The sequence below is a fragment of the Uloborus diversus genome, chromosome 1, assembly GCF_026930045.1.
Source record: "Uloborus diversus isolate 005 chromosome 1, Udiv.v.3.1, whole genome shotgun sequence".
NCBI lineage: Eukaryota > Metazoa > Arthropoda > Arachnida > Araneae > Uloboridae > Uloborus > Uloborus diversus.
Genome location: NC_072731.1, coordinates 97221649 through 97243725, shown reverse-complemented (window position 1 = coordinate 97243725; position 22077 = coordinate 97221649). Strand labels below are relative to the sequence as shown.

General features: G+C 32.7%; 1 protein-coding gene across 1 annotated transcript in view; it reads right to left on the bottom strand.

Moving 5' to 3' along the window:
• Positions 1–21813, bottom strand: part of LOC129234318 (uncharacterized) — a 33196-nt gene extending 11383 nt beyond the window's left edge. The window contains exons 1-3 of the mRNA XM_054868347.1: positions 21705–21813; positions 17532–17752; positions 16163–16269 (exon numbers count right to left, since the gene is read on the bottom strand). Coding sequence (XP_054724322.1) covers positions 16163–16269; positions 17532–17691 — 267 coding nt within the window. The 5' untranslated portion in view covers positions 17692–17752; positions 21705–21813. The remainder of the gene's footprint in view (positions 1–16162; positions 16270–17531; positions 17753–21704) is intronic.
• Between the last annotated feature and the right edge of the window lie 264 nt (positions 21814–22077).

The following is a 22077-nucleotide window of genomic DNA, read 5'->3' as shown; positions in this document are numbered from 1 at the left end:
TTTGTACAACAAAGCTAACGTAGATGAGAAAATGCAAAAAAATGAAAAAAAAAATGCAGTTACTGGCTTTGACCTGCCCACGGCAGTGTAGACCTCTCAATCTCTGGTATTTGTAATTAGGATTAGTTTTTTAACTGACGAAAAAACGGAGGAGGTTCTCAAGTCGACCCGTATATATAAGTTCTTTTTTTTCATGTATGACCAGGCATTACTTTTCACAGGTTCGTCCGATTTTGATAGTTCTTTTTTCATTGGAAAGAATTTTCCCATAAGTTGTTCCCATATAAATTTGGAAAAATATTTCCTATCCTAAAGGATGGAAAACAGGGGTGAGTTATTGTTCACTCAAAGGTTTTTTACTTTTTTTCGTGTAAGACGACGCATAACTTTTACAGAATAGTCTGATTTCGATAATTGTTTTTTTATTGGAAAGAGTATACCTAGAATTTGGTCCCAAGTAAATTTGGAAAAATTCCTTATCTAAAGGTGAGATATTAGGAGTGATTTATTGTTCGCTCACAGATTTTTTATCACTGAGTTGTGTATTACAAAAAAAAAAAAAAAAAAACAACTCACGATGAATGAGCTTTAGATTTGTCAGTCTCTTGATTTAGAGCTCTCAGTCTCTGCATTTCTGCTAAAGCTCGTTCATCGTGAGGTTTGTGTAGTAACTTATTTGGCTCTAGATCAGATGAAACAATACCCTCAAGTGTTTTTACTCTACTCAGTGCCACATATGCCTGTCCTTTAGCAAACAGTTTCTTTCCGAGGTCTATTACAGCTTTATCAAGGGTCGTACCTTGCAATTTGTGTACCGTGACGGCCCAGCATAGAATTATTGGCAACATCCTGTGCTCAATGTCACCATAACCTTTCGTTCCTTGAAAAGTTGCAACCACTGGAGGTATGGCGACACAACCATCGCTATCTTTTAGTCTGCTTCCTATGCTTTCATCGTCAAACTTAACTAATATGCAGTCCGGTAATTCTCCTTCTTCTAGTTGATCCCTACGTATTGATGACCATTTTATTTTTTTTAAAATACCCATTGCACCATTGACGAGGCCGTCAGATACTGATATGTTACGTCTCAACATCACACGAGATTCGGCAGCAAGTTTTACCTCTGATAAAAGTCCACCACAATTGTTCACATCTTTCGGGACAACATTATCTGGAGGTTTCTTTCCATAGGTAGCAATTTCACGAGACTCATCTATGGAACGGATTGTATAGACACGACGTCCTCAATTTCATTTGAAACTCGCTCTCTTATCAGATCTAAACGATGAGCGCGTTGCTCTTCACTCTCATTTGAAAGTCGCTCTCTTATCAGATCTAAACGATGAGCGTGTTGCTCTTCACTCTCATTTGAAAGTCGCTCTCTTATATCTAAACGACGAGCGCGCTGCTTATCACCTTCTTGCAATAAACTATCGTTATTGTAGCTTCTCATTCTCGACAGTCGTTCCTCGCGCTGACCTAAACTCTCCTGTGAACGTGTTAATGTAATTCTCTTTCTGTTTGCTTCCAACCTTTTTTCTTTCTCATTAATAGATTCTTCTAAACATCTTTTCCTCATCCGAGCAGCATTTTTTGCAGGCCTACCCATGTTAGTATATAAAGCCTGCTTTTTTAAAATTATTTATGTAACACAACAGATAATTGTTAAAATACGATTATATATATATATATATATATATATATATATATATATATATATATATATATATATATATATATATATATATATATATATATATATATATATATATATATATATATATATATATATATGTTAATAGCTAAAGTAAGGTAGGTAGCTATTTTAAAAGTAATCAAAAATATAAGCATACAGATTATAGCCACATTAGTAGCTTATAGCCACAAAAAATTATAAAAAAAAAAACTTTTTAACAAAAAAATTGAACCGCCGAAAAAACTGAAAAGCAAAAAATAATAAACCATTTTAATTGAACCTTAATAACTAAGTTCTTAAACTGATGTAAGTATACCTAAGTATATATTTTTGTAATAATTTAGAGTTTTTAATTAACCTTAATAACTCAGTTCTTAAATTAATGTAAGTATACCTAAGTAGTTTTGAGTCGGTGCCAAACAATAAATAAACAAAAATCCCTAAATTACCTAAATTTAAAGAAATAACCAAATAAAATTAGCAATGTAATGTGAAATGTCCGGCGATAAACATAAATGTTTCAAAAAATGCTCCCTCCACACGCCATCATTAAATCATGAATACTAGTAGATCGTATACAACGAAAGGTACCTCTCGTTGGAGCTTTGAAACCTTTGGGACCTCGCACGAGAGAGACAAACAACCAGTGAGAAAAATCTTCAGGATCATGTATGCAATTAACGGCTACAGTTGTTATGCCATACTTACGCTGAATAATACTATGACCCACAAAACCATTTATTTGAGCTTTTAACAAGATGAGAAATCCTTCTTCAGTATGATGAACAATGATATAAACATTTTGACTGTTGTATATGAGGCAAAAGCTCAGTTGCAGCCAAATAGTCGACACGTGCTTCTTCGAGACCACTCGACGACGTTCGGGTTTAACTTCGTGAACGCTCGGCATTTTCCGGCGAAGGGGCGTGTCGCCATATGCCACCGCTGCGCCTCACGCTTTACAAAAATAATTAATTTGCTTGTTTGGCACCGACTCAAAACTACTTAGGTATACTTACATTAATTTAAGAACTGAGTTATTAAGGTTAATTAAAAACTCTAAATTATTACAAAAATATATACTTTGGTATACTTACATCAGTTTAAAAACTTAGTTATTAAGGTTTAATTAAAATGGTTTATTATTTTTTGCTTTTCAGTTTTTTCGGCGGTTCAATTTTTTTGTTAAAAAGTTTTTTTGAGCTTGCTTTTATTTCACTTTTCAACGCTTTGATAATAATTAAGTAATTTTAAACAAACTGGATAATGATGTTTCGGATTTTATTGGTTTCCGAAACAGTTAAAAAATTTTGATAGTTCGAAAAAAAAATGCGTATTTTATTCAAAATTTTTGCTTGTTTGCGAAAAATGGAATTTTACTCAGAAACCAACAAAGATAGGTCCATAATCATATTTAGCTTTTTTGAAGCCCTTGTTTTGTTGCTTCGATTGCCACTTTTTTCAGTATTTTATCTCAAACAGTTCGCGAGTTATGAGTGTTTTAGAAAACGGCTCCCCCCCCCCCACTGCTTTCCCCCCTCCCCCGGGGTTGTCGACCACCCAGGGGGGCGACGACATGTGGTTTCATAATCACCATCGTTCCTGTAACAATAATCAGAAATAATATTGCGTCAGCCTTTCCATGCATGCTCAACCCTCTTCAGATCCTGGACCAACTTGAGTAGGCACGTGCATGCATGTATCTGATGCATACATGTATCTACTCATATATGAACGTGTTTACTAATGCTTACACGACACGTATATTTTCTTATATATACACGTATATATAAGAATTTATTGTATCTATTGTTCCCATAAGTTGAAAACCTACGATTTTATGACCACTTTATCCCACCAGACCCTCTTATGTATTTAGACTAAATTTCCATTTAGAACTCTTCTCTTATATCGTTATAAAAAATAGATTAGCTACTATTTTTCTGACAAAACAATCCGGAGAGCGTTATGTGTGAGTGTATTGAAAACACAAGCTCCTCTCCTTTTACTATTTAATCCATATAATATGTTAAATGCAAATAGAAGAACTCTTCTTTTATTTTGTTATAATAATATAGTTAGCTACTATTTTTATAACAGAGCAACCTAGAGTCCATTATGAGTGAGTGGGTGCAAAACAAGATCCCCCATTACATCTTCTAGATATAAGGCTGCACATTATCTACTTACTTGATTGTGCCATCAAGCCAGATTGTGCCATATATATATATATATATATATATATATATATATATATATATATATATATATATATATATATATATATATATATATATATATATATATATATATATATATATATATATATATATAATATATATATATATATATATATATATATATATATATAAAGAAACACTATCATATATTGTATTTATAATCTGGACAAGTCAACCAAAATGAACTTTACTAAAAATGAACTTCACTACTCAGTTCAATAGGCGCCACAGGCTGCTCTATGATACTGGTAGACAACACATTTGATAGCAATATAAGGATTGAACAAGGAAGAAAAGTTCTTTTAAAAGAAGGAAAGAATGAAAAAATCCCAAAATACCCTGGGGCCTCATCAGGGGGTACTCCCCAAGTGTAGGGAAAAACCATGAGATGTTTCGTGAGTGCTGCTGGCGAAATTGCCTAAAAAAGCAGCACTAGTCCCCGACATCTCACAAAACAAGCAACTGGGGTACTGAAAGTCCAGAATATCAGCATGACATGAAATACAAACATTGAACCTTTTACAAACGAAAAATACAAGTTTTATCTAAAGAAAATAGAACAATATTTAAGCTACAAGATTTATATAAAGAAAATAGAACAATATTTAAACCACAAGAGAAACAAAATTCATACCTGAACTCAAAATCAAAAGAAAGAACGTACAACCATCAAATTCATGGAACAGAACATTCAAGGAACTGACAATTGACTATCGCTAGTCCTCCACAAGCTTGCAAATGAAATACTTCGTAAGATGCTCCGGATATTGGTTTTCAGTTAGGGTAGCAGTTAAAATTCGAATCGCTGTTTTCAGATTTGTTTTATTATTGCATATTTTTTTATATCTAATAATTTGTGAAATGATTATATTTTTGAACACTTTTCTACTGACACAACTGTGAATATGAATTAAAGAATACACTTTAAAATCAAAATCCTGACGTTTATCATACACAGCTATACTGGGAACTTTATTATTCAGTTGAATATTGAGATCAAGGAAATTAACTGACGCATCCTTATTTGTTTGTTTCAGCAGTAGTTCATTTGGGCAAATTTCTTTGTGTAAATTGTGAAAATCATTGTTATTAAAAATAATAATGTCATCAATATATCTAAATACTTCTATATTGATGTTTATTAAAAAAATAGATTCATGAAAATGCAAAAATATGTTTGCAAATGCACTAGAAAAAGATGTGCCCATCGGTATTCCATTGATCTGTCTGTAGAAATTGGAACCATTGTATAAGTAATTTTCAAAAATACAAAATTTAACAAGGTTAATCCAAGAGTGTTTTTTCTAAATTGATGTGTTTTTCATATCTGTCGAAAAGTCTATTTGAAACAGTCAGGAAAGTCATACAAAATTAAGCATACCACATGGCCCGTCGCGTGGGTTAACAAGAGGCCCTGCAGTCGATTTAAATGTGGGATCGCCTTCGGTTAAAAAGTTACCACATAAGAATATAAATTTGGATCAGAATAATACACAGTATTACAGGCAAAACTTTGACATCATTTGTACTTTGCCTTTGAAAATCTATAGAACTTCCAAGACATGCATCCAAGGCTTCAGATTAATGACGGAGCTGAAGTTAGCTTTTGTAAAAGTTACAACAATTTTTATGCAATCGAATGCTTGACTTGTAACTTACATTATAATGGACAGACGGGAAATAAATTAAACATAAGGATCAATGGACACAGATCGGATATTAAGAACGATAGAAGACAAAATAAAAAAGATGTTGAATTAGAACATTTCCAGGATCACAACTTTAATAACATCAAAATAACAGTGCTTGAAGTGGAAAGTGACTTAAAAGAAAGACTAAAATTGGAAAGTTGGCACATAGGCAGATTTAATAGTGTTTACCCATACGGGCTTAACAGTTCCTTTTACAGTAACAACTCTTCCAGTTCACAATGCGTGTACAAGAAATTCATTTTCAACAGAACAAAAAGAAGGGGCTGTAGGGGGAGAGGTAAAAATAAGCTGGATATGCAAATACTTGATACCATTAAAGATGTTAACTACGAAGAATTTAAGCTAACAAATCTAAAACTAATTAAAACTGCGATATTATCCTCAAAAAACAGAGCACTGAAATACTTCATTAAACATCATTTGGATGAGTTTAAATTTAATAACAAGACTGTAAATGATACCTTAATAGACTTTATAAAGTATAAATTAAATGCAGATGAACTTTGTCAATTTAAAACACCGACTAATTTGCCAGTGGAAAATTTTGTAATATCTTTTAAAAACAGAAGATTTGACTATATTAATTTCTCTAAGATCTTTGAAAAATGTAAAGGAAGTTTCCCACCTAAGTATAAATGTAATATACGTAAGGACTTCAGGTATGAAAAGAATTGAAAAAAGCTTACTTGCTATTATAGTTTTTACAGTAAGAATATTGATCAAATAAAGGAAACGGACTGTATCTGCAATGAAAACATCTTTGAAAACTATATTGATAAGGATCATGGGCATATTATAACAGGAGATTTGGAAATAATTCAAGATAATCATTAAAAAACTTGATGGAAAAGGGTTTAAAATATCGACCGCAGAGTCACATAAGTAAAAGAACGATCAAAAACGTATTTTGCAAAGAATTGGATATTTTCATATTAAAACTTGCTTATAAATACAATTGGATAACTGAAGGCTTTTTATAATGAAAGAAAAATATTTTGGATGAATTCAGTTATTGTTATAATCTTCAGGAGATTCAGAACAAAAACATAATTGATAAAAAACTTAAAAAAAGAATAGAGGACCTAAAAAATAGTTTTATTATAACCACAGTTGATAAAGCGGCAAATAATTTTGCCATCATGTGCAAATTTTTTTATAAACTTATGCTTCAGAAGGAATATACAAATATTAATACATACAAAAAAGTCACAGAAGCTGAGTCCAGTTTAAAGAAAAGAATTCTAGCCTTCGACAAAATTCTAAACACACGACATCTCAATTTCAATTTTCCTTTCCTTTTTATAACGGTTATATTTCATAAAAATCCAATAAAGTTCAGATCCGTTACTAGTGGAACATACTCCTACAATAATCAAGCAGGTTACATTTTTTTCAAAAAATTAAAAAATATCTTGGCCAAAATCGCAGAAGAACAAAGTTTTATAATTCTGAATAACCAGAAAGTTCTAGATTTCACAAACAGTGGTAAATACCATATTTATAGTATTAATACTTTTGACTTTGAAAATCTTTTCACTAACATTCCCCACAAACTCATAATCGATGTTTCAAATAGACTTTTCGACAGATATGAAAAACACATCAATTTAGAAAAACACTCTTCTATTAACCTTGTTAAATTTTGTATTTTTGAAAATTCCTTATACAATGGTTTCAATTTCTGCAGACAGATCAATGGAATACCGATGGGCACATCTTTTTCTAGTGCATTTGCAAACCTATTTTTGCATTTTCATGAATCTATTTTTTTAATAAACAACAATATAGAAACATTTAGATATATTGATGACATTATTATTTTTAATAACAATGATTTTCACAATTCACACAAAGAAATTTACCCAAATGAACTACTGCTGAAACAAACAAATAAGGATGCGTCAGTTAATTTCCTTGATCTCAATATTCAACTGAATAATAAAGTTCCCAGTATAGCTGTGTATGATAAACGTCAGGATTTTGATTTTAAAGTGTATTCTTTAATTCATTTTCACACTTGTGTCAGTAGAAAAGAGTTCAAAAATATAATCATTAAACAAATTATTAGACATAAAAAAATATGCAATAATAAAACAAATCTGAAAACAGCGATTCGAATTTTAACTGCTACCCTAACTGAAAACCAATATCCGGAGCATCTTACGAAGATTTTATTTGCAAGCTTATGGAGGACTAGCGATAGTCAATTGTCAGTTCCTTGAATGTTCTGTTCCATGAATTTGATGGTTGTACGTTCTTTCTTTTGATTTTGAGTTCAGGTATGAATTTTGTTTCTCTTGTGGTTTAAATATTGTTCTATTTTCTTTATATAAATCTTGTAGCTTAAATATTTTTCTATTTTCTTTAGATAAAACTTGTATTTTTCGTTTGTAAAAGGTTCAATGTTTGTATTTCATGTCATGCTGATATTCTGGACTTTCAGTACCCCAGTTACTTGTTTTGTGGGATAACGGGGACTAGTGCTGCTTTTTTAGGCAATTTCGGCAGCAGCACTCACGAAACATCTCATGGTTTTTCCCTACCCTTGGGGAGTACCCCCTGATGAGGCCCCAGGGTATTTTGGGATTTTTTTATTTTTTCCTTCTTTTAAAAGAACTTTTCTTTCTTGTTCAATCCTTATATTGCTATCAAATATATATATATATATATATATATATATATATATATATATATATATATATATATATATATATATATATATATATATATATATACATATATATATATATATATATATATATATATATATATATATATATATATATATATATATATATATATATATATATACACATACACACACACACACATATATATATATATATATATATATATATATATATGCTGTTCAAAACAATTAGGGGAGCATATGGTTTTAACAAACTTACTCAAAGATGTGTACTAATAAGTAACATAAAATGAATCATCCATCATTTAAAGTCTACCAGAAAAGGGAAGAAGGAAGCTTTACAGTCGACTCCCGCTATAACGCGATTCGACTTACGCGGAACTGCTATAACGCAATTTTTCCATCGGTAAATAATTTTAGACCTAACACGAATTCCTCTCCCACAACACAAAAATTTTCATAGGGGAATCGCGGTGTCAGAGTATCAGCTTTGTTATTGACTACTAAAAATGTTTTTGTTTTTTTCTTGAATATATCTTCATCCCTTTAGCATCACATTGCGAAAGTTCCCACATTTTACTAGTCTGAACATAGTTTTATTTGTGTATGCAAATAAAACTCTGCATTTGCAATTTTTATTTTATTAAATGCGAAAGTTGATGAAATGTAATGATACCTAAGAGCAGTTTTCCATCTGAAGTTTGTGAAGATTGAAAGAAGAAGATAAAGTTTTTTCTGCCTATATAGAAAACTAAAGGTTCTCGATGTGCTTGAACAACTAAAAAATGCGTCGAAAGTACGCAATAATTAGGTGTAAGTGAATCTTCCACTGGAACAGTTAAAAGTGATGAAAAGGAAATCCGTTAAATGTCGCCGAGTAGTGTCTAAATGCAAAAATTTTGAAAATGAAATCTGCTCTTGTATTGAGAATTAAAGAAACCAGATGTGTTGCTATAGATGGAAACGTTATAAATGAACTAGCGAAGCAACTGTATTTTAAAATATATTATAACAATTTGATCACGCAGCATAAATCCATCAACATCTTAATTTTTTAAAATTACAAATATCAGTGCTGTATCTACTGCACAGCATTAGTATAGTACATCATTTTATTATTACTACATACTGTACGTACCATACTGGTTTATTTCATGTCTCTCTTTCCCGTTGATCACTGATTTTGTGCATCGCAATAGTCTTTTATGTCGATTAGAACAGCTTTTTTTTTTAAATATACAAATAAAATTCAGTTATTTTTGTAAAAAATCGGTAATGTATAATGAAGAAATGGTTTAAAACACTTTGTGTGTTAGGTGCTGTTAACAAGTGTCTAAAATAATTAGGTTCGTTTTCAAAAAATTTACAAATGCCCTTTTTCACAACGCGAAATTTCAACTTACGCGAGGGGTCTTAGAACGCATCCCTCGCGTAAGTCGGGATTCGACGGTATATGCAAATCAGTGTTCATGACGTCAAAAACCAGAAAAAAGGAGATAAGGGATAAGAAATCGGTATGTTGCAGAAACGTCTATTTTATTGCCGGAACTGTGAAATTCGATTGCGCAGTATTTTTTTTAGACAAGTTTACTTGAGAATGTCTCAACTACGTGATTTACCGGAATCCATGATATGGCGTGTTATAGGCAGACTGGAATCCGGGCAAAGATAACGTAGTGTGGCGGAAGCTATTGGGGTCACCAGAAGTGTTGATGCAAGGCTGTTGAATCGATTCCAAGAGACAGGAAATGTTAGACGTCGACTAGGGCGAGGTCGGCCACACGCCACTACAGCAACTGATGAGCGGTTTATACTGGTAACAGCCCGTCGAAACAGAACACAGAATGCTACGCAGCTGCAAAGACAGTTGCTCTTGGCAACAGGACGATGAGTGTTCAGCCAAACAGTACGTAATCGGCTTCATTAGGGAGGGCTCTACGCACGTAGGCCAATGGTCTGCATTCGGTTGACCCCACGCCTCCGTGCGGCCCCAAGAAGATGGGCTGCGGAACATCGAGATTGGGAGCAACATGATTGGAGCCCAGTGCGATTTACAGACGATTCAGTCCCTACTCATTCTGGAGTGTGACAAACAACGGGTTTTGGTATAGATAAACAGGAGCACTCAAAATAATTCCGCATCTATTCGTGAAAGGTCATAATACAGATGAGTAGGTTGGATGGCATGGGGTGGAATCAGCATAGGCGGACGTACCGACCTGCATATCATTCGGAATGGCACTTCGACGGGCCGAAGGTATGCAGATGAGATACTGCGACCTCATGTCATCCCTTACGCTAGAGCCATTGGAGTGTCCTTTGTTTTCCAGGATGATAATGTCTAAGCTCTTAGAGCTCGTCTGGTGGAGAACATGCTTGAAGTTTAAACAATACAGCGTATGGAATGGCAAGCGGGTTCTCCTGACCTGAATCCGATCGTGCATGTTTTGGACATGCTCGGACGGCGCATTGCTGCGCGACCAAGACCGCCTGTTACTTTCGAGACTTGGAGATTGCACTTCTTGAGGAGTGGAACAGTATTCCCCAAAACCAGATAGATAACCTCATCGCATCCATAGCAAACAGGTGTGCAATATTCTTAGCTGTTCGGGAAGACCTTACGCCCTATTAAAACTCATGCATCATGTGTAACTAGTACTTTTTTTTATCGTTTACATGAAACCAAATTGTTGCCCTAAATCATCTTTTTATGTTTATTCCATATATTCAAAGAATTAAAGCTTTATTCCAAATTTTTTCTGTCTTTTTTCTATATTGCGCATTAATACTTGTGTACTGTACATTGTATACCAATACGTGGCTATCTCGCATGGTTTTCTTCACTTTACTGCTAGCTCCCCTAATTGTTTTGAGCAGTGTGTATATACAGCCTGAGTAAAAACTCTAAGGCCAGTAAACAAATTTTGAGAAAACGGAAAAATGAAATTAAAAAGATTTTAATATTATTGAGTTATTAATTATTAATGTTCATTTGTAAGAAATAACGTAATAGACAGGTTTGTGAAGTATGCAACTACCAGAAAAACAGTGATGTATTCAAAGTTAGTATTTCAGCCTGAGTAAAAACTTTAAGGACGCTAGTATTTTTTAAAAGCTACATGTACATTAGGGTGGAGTGAAAAAACGAAATTGAGAAATATGTTTAGCCTGTATGTGGAAAAGTTACCTCTTACCAAGCCTATTTTTCATACAAAATTTCTGCTAAATCAAACAACATCTTTAGCTGCCCATTTGAGGTTCAATTTCAAGAATTTAGATCCATTTTTCACCAAAACTCGCGAAAATGAGCTCATAAAATTTAATTATCTCCCATTTGAATCTAATGTATAGTTAGTTGAATGACCTTGGTAATTGTGAAATGGATTTCAAATGTGCATCAAGAGCGCACGTTGCATATGGTGTCTCAGCTCTGGTTTGTCGTTTCAACGGGGTTTTTTCTTCTAGTTTGTTGTCTTTCTTATTTAAAATGTTCTATTTAAATTCAAACTATTAGGGTATAACTTCAAATGTAAATGAAAAGACTGATTTTACACATAAGCAGTTTGAAAAGGAAAAAAAAAAACACACAATTACAAGTCAAGATTTTTCCTCACCAAAGTAAATGAGATAGATACGTTATCTATTAAATTGTAAAAGTTTTCACTTGCAATAATACGTGCTAAGTTAGGTTTAATATAATTGAGTATACTCTAATAACATATTCTGTTGAAACTTTCTCGTTCTCTGATGGGTATTTTCTTGAAATATGTAACCGAAAAGATCTATTAGCTTTCATTTGCCTTCTGCAATGACTATATTCTTTCCTAACAAACTGATTGAAATACATCCATTCGAAATTATGTTCCGAATTTCGTAGACATACCATTGATCTGTACAATGTCAACATAATCATCTTTCCACATTATTCTAGTTTGTCCCCAATTTCTAAACAATATCCCTTTGGCCCAGCTGTTTTTCCACTCTAATGTTACAGTATCTGGTGTTCTGGTAATTCATTTGTATGTAACTAACAAATAAACCACTGCAAGGAACGTCCGATGTAAATCTCAATTAACCTTATAACTCCCTTTTCAAAAAACATGTATTGATCACTGTTTGCACTTAACCCATAGCTCGTAACTAAGAAACATCAATATTTTTCTTTCAAAATGCTGTTATACTTATCTTAATCTTATGAGAGCTACCAGACACAGAAGGGTACGGTACATCATATTTTGATACAGGTTACTATAGTAAAGTAAAACAACTTGGTCTTATGTTGTCTTTCTAACTTTATTTTTTCAGTCCTTAATTTGAATCAAAGTATTGCCTCTTCGACCGTCAAAGTACAACATATTCTGCTGAAGAGTGTTATTCTTCATTTTTCTTTTCAAGTCAATGTTTGTTTTTTTTTTTTTTTTTTGAGCAATCATGATTGCTTCTTTCTTTTATTTGACTGTTTTTGACGTTCCTTTGATTTTTCCCACCAGCACCCTCCGCAGCATCACCGTCGACCGGCTCCTCACCCTCACCCATGCTGCACCTCTAGCGAAAACCGTCTCCAGGTTTCGTCAATATCCTACACTTACACGCATACATACACGCACCTACACACATATACATACACCTACACACATACACAAACACACAACTACCCACACACTCATGCCTGCACACAGACACAAACACATATGCCTACACACACATACACATACCCCCCACACACAACTACCCACACAGTCATGCCTGCACACAGACACAAACACACATGCCTACACACACACACATACCCCCACACACAAACACACACGCTTACATACACACACACACTCGTGATTGCGAAAAACATAATTTGAATTCAAGATGACAAAATTCAAATTATTTTTTTTTCTTTCTTTTTTTTTCTTCTTCTTTACCTTATGATTTTGCTACAATCGACTACCTTGGCTTAATCGTCTTTGTTAATTATTCCCATATCTTTTAATGCAGTATTTATAATAATTGAGGCTGATCTATCGGACCTGGGCAGATACAGACTACCAGACTACCACATTAAGGAGAGAATCATGCTGAAAATTGAACCCCTCCCCCGCACACACACATACACACACATATGAACGATCCTACGGTCTGGGATACGAACAATTTCTGAAACTGCTTGGGTGTCAAGAGAAAGCATCAAGTCGGCCAGGAATAAGGCACTTAGTTGGGCACAAACGTTAGTAATTAATCTCACAAGCAATAAAAAGGAGAAATATTTCAGATATTTAATTTAAAAATTATAAATGGAAAAAATTACTGAAATAGTTTTTTTTTCCTTTCAAGTATTGTTTACATCTAAAAATAATGTCTTCATTTACATTTGAAGTAATAATTCAGAGTTAAAAAAGAATGCAGTCATTGCAGAAGGCTAACGACAGCTAATAGATCTTTTTGGTTATACATTTCAAGAAAATGCCCATCAGAGAACTTGAAAGTTTCAACAGAACATGTTATTATAGTACACATACTCTATAAAATAAAACCTAATTCATCGTGTATTATTGGAAGTGAATACTTTTACAGTGTAGTAGAATAACTTATAGAATGGAATAGAGTAACGTAGGGAAATCATTACATTGGTCAATTCTAGCCAACAATAGAAAACGCGTGAGAGAGTTGGCTGAGTCCTCAAGAGCTATAAAGGGGATAAATGGCTGAACTCGGTAACTATGTTTAAGAATTCAAGATTACTATATTTAAATGGAATTCAGCTGCTTAACGCTTATCTCATTTACTTTGGCGAGGAAAAATCTTACTTTTGTGACTTACATTTGTGTTTTTTTTTTTTTTCTTTTCAAACGGTTTATATGTAAAAACAGTCTTTTCATTTACATTTGAACTTATAACTTAATAGTTTGAAATAATTTAAGCTAAATAGAACATTTTAAATAAGAAAGACAGCAAACTGGAACAAAGAATCCAGTTGATAGCGGTGAACGCAAGGAAAGGACAAACCAGAGCTGAGACAGCATATGCGATGTGCGCTCTTGATGCACATTTGAAGGCCATTTCGCAATTACCTAGGTCATTCAACTAACTATACATTAAGTATTTAATTCTCCAGAGTTTAATTTCAACTATTCGTAGATTCAATGGTAGATAAATATATTTTATCTGCTCATTTTCGCGAGTTTGGTGAAAAATGAGGCTAAATACTTAAAATTGAACCTCAAATAGGCAGCTAAAGATATTGCTTGATTTAGCTGAAATTTTGCATGATAAATGGGCTTGGTAAGAGGCAACTTTTCCACATACATATTTCTCAATTTCGGTTTATTCACTCCACTCTAATGTACATTTACTGTAATAAATATCACAGCAGTTAATAAGAGTGTGGAAACCTTTCAACTTGTAACTTTTTCATTAATTTCTTCTAAGTTTTGGCGCTGTTTGTGAAGATGTCGAACGGTAAGAAGTTATCTGGTCATGAATGAGTGCAGACTGAAACTTTTTCTTCACCGGAGATGAGTAGCTGTGCTTTTGCGAAAAAATAAGAAGATCGAAGACTGCATTTGCATTCAATATTTTTTTAAGATTGAAAGAGGAACACTTGGTGGAAGACCTAGATCTTTGTCCTCAAGTTATGAAAGAAGAGTTTGAAAACTTTCATCAACTAGAAAGTACTCAACCAGGAAACTTATTCAGACGACAGGCTAAAATTTTGTCAAAAGACGATACATAACAAAATTAGAAGGTGTGAAAGTTTTATTCGTGCAGTAAAATTGGCTAAGCCTCACACAAAATAGAGCGTTTGAACTTTAGCCAGAAAGTCATGACCTAGGATAACCATTGGATAAAAGTAATTTTTTCTAATAAAAAGAAGTGGAATTTGAAGTACCAGATGAATGGAAGTACTATTGGCACGATTTACGAGAAGTAAAAAAAATATTCTCAAAGCGCCAATTAGGTGGAGGCTCTGTCATAACTTGGGGGTGCTTTGTTTACAATGGTATGGATCCAGTTGCGCTTGTTCCAGGTAAAATGAATACAGAAGCAAAACAAAATGTACTTGCAAGTCATCTTTTACTAAATGCTGAGTTTATTGTTGTAAAACATGGGAAATATCAGCAAGACAATGTTGTATCTATCCATTCGAGTAACAGTACAAAAAATTGTTTCCAAGTAAACAATGTTGAAACTTTGAAAGGGCCAGCTAAGTCTCCAGATCTAAAACCAATCGAGATCTCATTAGGCGAGATCATAGCAAGACAATTTTATGCAAATGGGAGACATTTTACTTCATCAATAGAGCTGAAATCTATTGTCGAAGATGAATGATATAAAATAGATCCCGAACTTTGTCAAAAACTTGTTTCACTTATGAAAACAAGAATATTTCAAGTAATTCGAAGAAGTTACTCCTACATAAGCTTATAAATGTTTCTATGTTTTCTCCCTGTGCTTTTTTCTATGCTGGCCTTAAAGATTTTACTCAGGCTCAAATGCTGATATATATATATATATATATATATATATATATATATATATATATATATATATATATATATATATATATATATATATATATATATATATATATATATATATATATATATATATATATATATATATATATATACATATATATATATATAAAGAGAGAGAGATACATTTTCTATCAGTTGAAAGTAACACATGCTAATCAGAAGCCAAAAACCTACGGATGGACGAAATATGGTGACTTTACCCTATATATGCATAAATAGGCAACTTTTCCTCACTATAGTGATTATATTTTTAAAATTTCGTTCTTCCTTTCCACCCTAATGGATAAGGAAGAAAATTTTGTATAAAAAGCCTAGGAATTTAGTATCATTACCTTGCGCCCAATTCCTTGTCCACGATATTCTCTTTTCACATAGTAAGAACCAACAAAAGCTAAATCATTATGATGGAAGACAGCAGAACAAATACCCAAAACTTCTCCTGAAATAGAATAGAATATGAATCTAATGATCTTAAGAGCAAATACTCAATATAGACATGCATTTATAGCTCAGTAAATTTAGGCCAAAAATAGGGTCGGTGCACCACAAATTTATAATTGGCTGAATTTTTCAGGATTAGTTCCTGAACATGTGTAGAACGAATCCTGAAAAGTCCTTAAGTTCCCATGTGAGCTTCTATCCAAAATGGCGGATCAAAGATGGCCACCTAGTACTTTTTGTTTTCCTTTAACTCGATCAAAAATGAAAATTACTCCATCCTGAAAAAAAATGTAGGCTCTAGAGTAATATTGTTTCGATAGATAACTTAAAATAACCAATAAAAAATTTCTAACATTTGTTTTGACGCCGAAAACTGAAATTTTTGAGTTCTATGTAACATGCAACAGAACACATAAGACACTAAAATAAATATATTTATATATATTTTTGGGGTATTTTTTAAAAAATATTTTCCTTTATATATTAGTCAATAGTTGTTATTTTTCAATTTCAAAAAATGCTATGTTGTTTGAATTGGTGCTTGTGTTTTATCGACATTTCCCCATAAAAAACTATGAACATATGATCTGAAATTTTTGTTTTTTGTCAAAAATGCAAAATTTTAGGTGTAAAAATTCAATGCTGATCTGTTTAACTCTTTAAAACTTCCACAAATCGTTAAGTGACTCCAAATTCCTTTTGTAATATTAAGTGAATTAAAAAAAAAAACAATGTTCCAAATTTCAGCTTTTTAGCCTCAGTAGTATTGACTGTGCTACTTTATGTATATATAAAATATATATAGATGTATATAGATAGAGAGAAAATACTGCATTAGAATTTTATTTTTTCATTTTACCCCACGGAAAAAAAATCAAAAACTTTGAACTTTTTTTTTCCTTGTTCGAATATACAAATTCTATGTCAAAAAGAAAATGATAATAATAATGTTTCAATGCAAGCTTTACAAAAAAAAAAAATAAATAAAAATAATAAAAATAAAATAACAATTAAAAAAATCATTGTTCTTTCTTTATGTATTGTAATTTTCTAAAAGAATTTTCAATTTGTTTGTTTCGAAAAAGGTAAGTTATCCTAATTTTTCCTCAATGACCCACCTTCCCCTACTTTCAAACAGACTTTAAATTATTTATTTGGATAATAAATAATCTATAAAATAGAATTGTGCTAAATATTTCTTTAGAATTTCGATCAAAATTGCTATTTAAAATAAAAAATAAAACAAAGTTTTCCTCTTACCAGCATCAGAAACTGCTACATAAAAGCCATATGGATCAACTTCAAGCCATGTAGATAGACTCTGCGGTGTATGGTGTAATCCTGATTCTCGCCAAAGATCCAGAACTTGGGGAATATCCGCTATGCCCATGTGTCGAACAGTACAGGCAATGTCAGTCATGTCCGCTGTTTTCAGTTTTAGTTCCAAAACGAACTACATGGAGCTGTGATATTACATAAACCTGCAACATCAATTTAAATGGAAGTTTTAAATTTGAACACAACCGTTATTATTTTCATTAAAATACAAAGTTTTAAGCTTTGTTTAATGAAGTCCGTTTAATCTGTAAAAAAGCATTTATCTAAACTGCTATTAAATTTCTTTCAAAAGTTTTTTTTTTTCATTGCAATGCGAAATTGAATATGTCAAGGAAGGAAAAACCTCGAATAGTTTTTTTTTTTTATTATTTGTTAATTGTAAGTGTTCCAAAAGCTTTCTTTAACGCTTTCCTTAAAAAAGGGTTAAAAGCGTGCTGAACTAAATATATCGTCGTCTCAGAGCAACAGTAGGATACCTAGTGTTATTACTAGGATCAAATGTCATAGTATTGCTCTGATGTGACGATATGATCTGAGTAGTGTTCTTAGAAGCGTTTTGAAAACTGTTCCAAAAAATTTTTCTAAAAAAGAAGAGAAGCGTCCATATTCAAAAAGTGCTTTCAACGGCATTCTAAAGGAAATAGGCTAAAAGTGCAAAAATTACTTTTCAAAAATGGCATCATCGAAAAAGGGAGACGTATTCGTGTTCAAAGAGTGAACAAAAAACGTTTGATTATTTGAAGTGTATCACCAAGTCATACGTAGGAACTTCTAACCCTCTTTATCTAAGAAACCAACAGCAATAGGGCCTCCTAAAGCCCTGAATCGCAGAATAAGTAGCGACACGTCCGCCATCTTGGGACCAAACGATGTTTTTTTTTTCCTATGCCTGCTATGGTGACGTAGCTTGTTTTGCTTCTTGACAGTGGTTTGGCATTAATTCCATGTTGATCCGCACTTAAGAAACACCACAATCATGGAGCAAAACGGCTACTTCATAATAGTAGATATAGAAAGAAACCGGCCACTAGCCCGAAGATGGCGGACGTACTACAATCGAGGGGTTCAGAGCCTTCATGGCTCAGTGGAAGATGCTTTGTGTCGAATGCCGGAGGTATGTAAATCTTTCTTGCGTTGTCTTATATGGAAAAAAAATAACGAGGTTCAACCTCGCGAGGCAATGGCACTCAATATTTCCGTAATGTTTATACTCTATGGGCACGTCAACAACAACAACAACAAACCCAACTAAAATTGTATTTTGATACCAAGAAATTGAAAACATTGTACAGACTCTGGATATATTCTTTATATTTGCTCTCAAGAAATTGGAGAAATGTTATAGATGAAAATCAAAACATTTTTTCCCGTAGACATAGCATAGACGAATGTTGTTGATTCATTAACTGAACCAAAATAGTCATTCCACGTCAATTGACCTAATTTTTCAAATCGTCCCGCTTGACCATCCCCGGTTTGGATGAAATTTTATAGAGGCGTGGAGATGCCTTTGAAACTAACCTATGCAAATTTTCAGCTTCCTAGATCCAAATCCTGAGGATCTAAAATTTCCGAAAAATGTGATCCAAAATGGCGGATAAGTTTTTTTGTGCCAAATTGCCAAGTTTAGACTAAGCTAACAGGAAATTTTATCATACTGGAAACCTGAAATTTTAGGCACTTAAAGTACTTTTGGCCGTTAATATATTCAAGTATTTTTGTGAATTTGAGCTTGTTAGATTTTGTGTCGCATGCGTGCGAAGTTGTGAAAAAGAGCGATGGGGAAAATTTTTCTTGGATTTTATGATGCCATAAAGTATGAACAAAAATTATTCAAAGAGTCATGTTTCGTGATTCCAGTGTGAAAATAGTTGTTTTTAATGGGTTACAGTTGCAGAGCTTAAATATCTATTTTCGAAAAGATATTGACATCCAAAATGACTGTCAAAACCGTTCAAGTGAAAAATAGCCTATTTTGAAAGCGCTATAGCTCAAGTTTGTCACCTCGCATCTTCTTTTCGTTAAAGCCTTTAGAAAGAACATATTTCGTTCCTTTCAAAGTAGGTTTTTTCTTTGATGGTGTTCTTTCTTTTAAGTATTACCAAATGAGCTTAAAATTCTGTCTGTCGTAACAAATTGCAATGTTTAAGAGCAGGTTGAGGAAAATTGTATCACACTGGAAGCCTGAAATTTTACGGGCTTTAAGTACTTTTGGTTGTCAATACGTTCTAGTATTTTTATGAGTTTGAGTTCATTAACTTTTATGTAGCATGCATTCAAAGTCGCTAGAAAAACGCAGTGGAGAAACTTTTTCCTGGATTTTAAAATGTCATAAATTTTAAACAAAAATGATTCAAACGCTTGTACTTTGTAATTCTATTGTCAATATACATGTTTTTAATGGATTATAGTTGCAGAAGCCTAAATATTGATGTTATAAAAGATATTGGCATCCAAAGTGGCTGTCAAAATCGTTAACATGAAAAATAGCCTATTTTTAATGCGCTGTAAGTCAAGTTTGTCACTTTGCATCTTCTTTTCGTTGGTACCATTAGAAAGAACATATTTTTTCCTATAAAAATAATTTATTTTTACTATGGTGTTCTTTCAGATAAGCGTAAAACGTGAGCATAAAATATTATTTGCCGTTAGCGAGAAAATCTCCTTCTACAATAAAGAACAGCGAATTCCGTGGAAGCCGACTAAAAGTTATTTTTGAACACACTTAGTTATTTCAAATCAGGCACTTGAACAGATAACTCAGAGAAAAGTACATTAGGACACAATCAAGGACAAACACTACGGTGCGCGTAGTCGTATGTCACAACCAGCCCTGAGCAAATGTAACTTATAGCCCAAACGCCAAAATCGAACTACAAGGTTTAACAGAAAAAAAATCGACCAAGAACAATGGATAAACGCAAACTGGTCATACAAAGAAAGAGTTAGGGAACAATATTTACTGCAACACACAGCTTTGATTTATTAAAAAACGTTAAGGACTAATATTAGCAGAAAATAAAAATATTATAAACATGTAGTTTTGACACACAGTATACCCTTCTCTTTCTTTTCTACAAAAGCACTACTATCACTGGTGCGTACTACGGGAAGGCCGTTGGTGGCATGACCACTTGTTTATTTTCAATTTTACTATAGTGTTTTGTTTGTTTTTTTTTTTTTCTAACCTTGGTTGCCACTGTAACAACCTACCCTTGTAACACCCTGCCCCAGTGTCTCCCCCTACCGTGTGCATGTATAAAAATGTCTAAGGAACTTAACTTTCTTCAATACTTTTTGATGTCATTTATTTTTGAAATAATCAAAACAGTTATTAAAAAGATCACTAAAAACATCCAATGATGTTTTTAGTGATCTTTTTCACTAAAAACATACTTTAACTTTCAAAATGTAAGTTCTTTTTTTCTTCTTTTTCTTTTTTTTTTCCAACATTTGTTAATTATTTGCAATTTTTATAATTAGTAAAACCTTGCAAAAAAAAATTGTTACTCCTAAAAAGGAGCCTGATACGCTTTTAAGCGAAAGATTACCTAGATATAATGGCTTTTATGTATACAATGGCTCAAATTTATATTAAAATTGAAACCTTTATCCAAATTAACTCATTATTTAAAACTAATACAAGTTCCCAGAGAACCGAAATTCGGAGGGGGCCGGGGACTTGTGAACATTCGGGACATGGATTGAAAATTTGTGACTGTCCCCAAGGACTCGGGAGAGTCGGTCACATTATTTTTTCCTATTTCTAACTCAATATTTAAGTTACTATACGAATATTTGTTTAATTTATGTAAATTAGTTTATTCAAATATACTATTTATTGTTTTAAATACCAAAAATTGAAACTACGGAATAAAAACCAAATTTAAAGAAATAAATATACATTAACCAATCTTATTTTCCGCAAAAACCCAGAGAGTTTTTGTTTATGGTCCTAGGTGGGTGGGATGGGCCGTACATGCGAACTTTCTTGAAAAAGTTCATTTTAATGGAGTTTGCAACATTTCTTTTCGATAGAGACAACCAGGATTTATTTCATAATCAATCCTAAAACTGTATACAAAAACAACTTACCTTTCGTTTCCATTAAATTAAAGATGTTAAAGATATAAACAATGTATTTCAACGTGATCAACGTTGATACTTCGTTTTCAAGCAGTATTTTTCCAACTGCAAAATTTTCACATGAACGACTCTTTTTCCAGAGAAACAAACAGAACTTTTCAAAAGAACAAAGAGCCATAACTCTTTGGTAAATCTTAAAGCAATTCTTATCTTGAGGACATTCCTTATGTAACACTTTTCGTGGCAATTTTTATTCGAATATCCGCAGAATGCGAACAATGAATGAAACAGCAAAGAAAGAAGCGGTGCTCCATGGCTTTCAGTTTCTCGGTCGCATGTAAAAACATGATTTGCTTGTAAGATTCTATTGGTTATGAAAGCG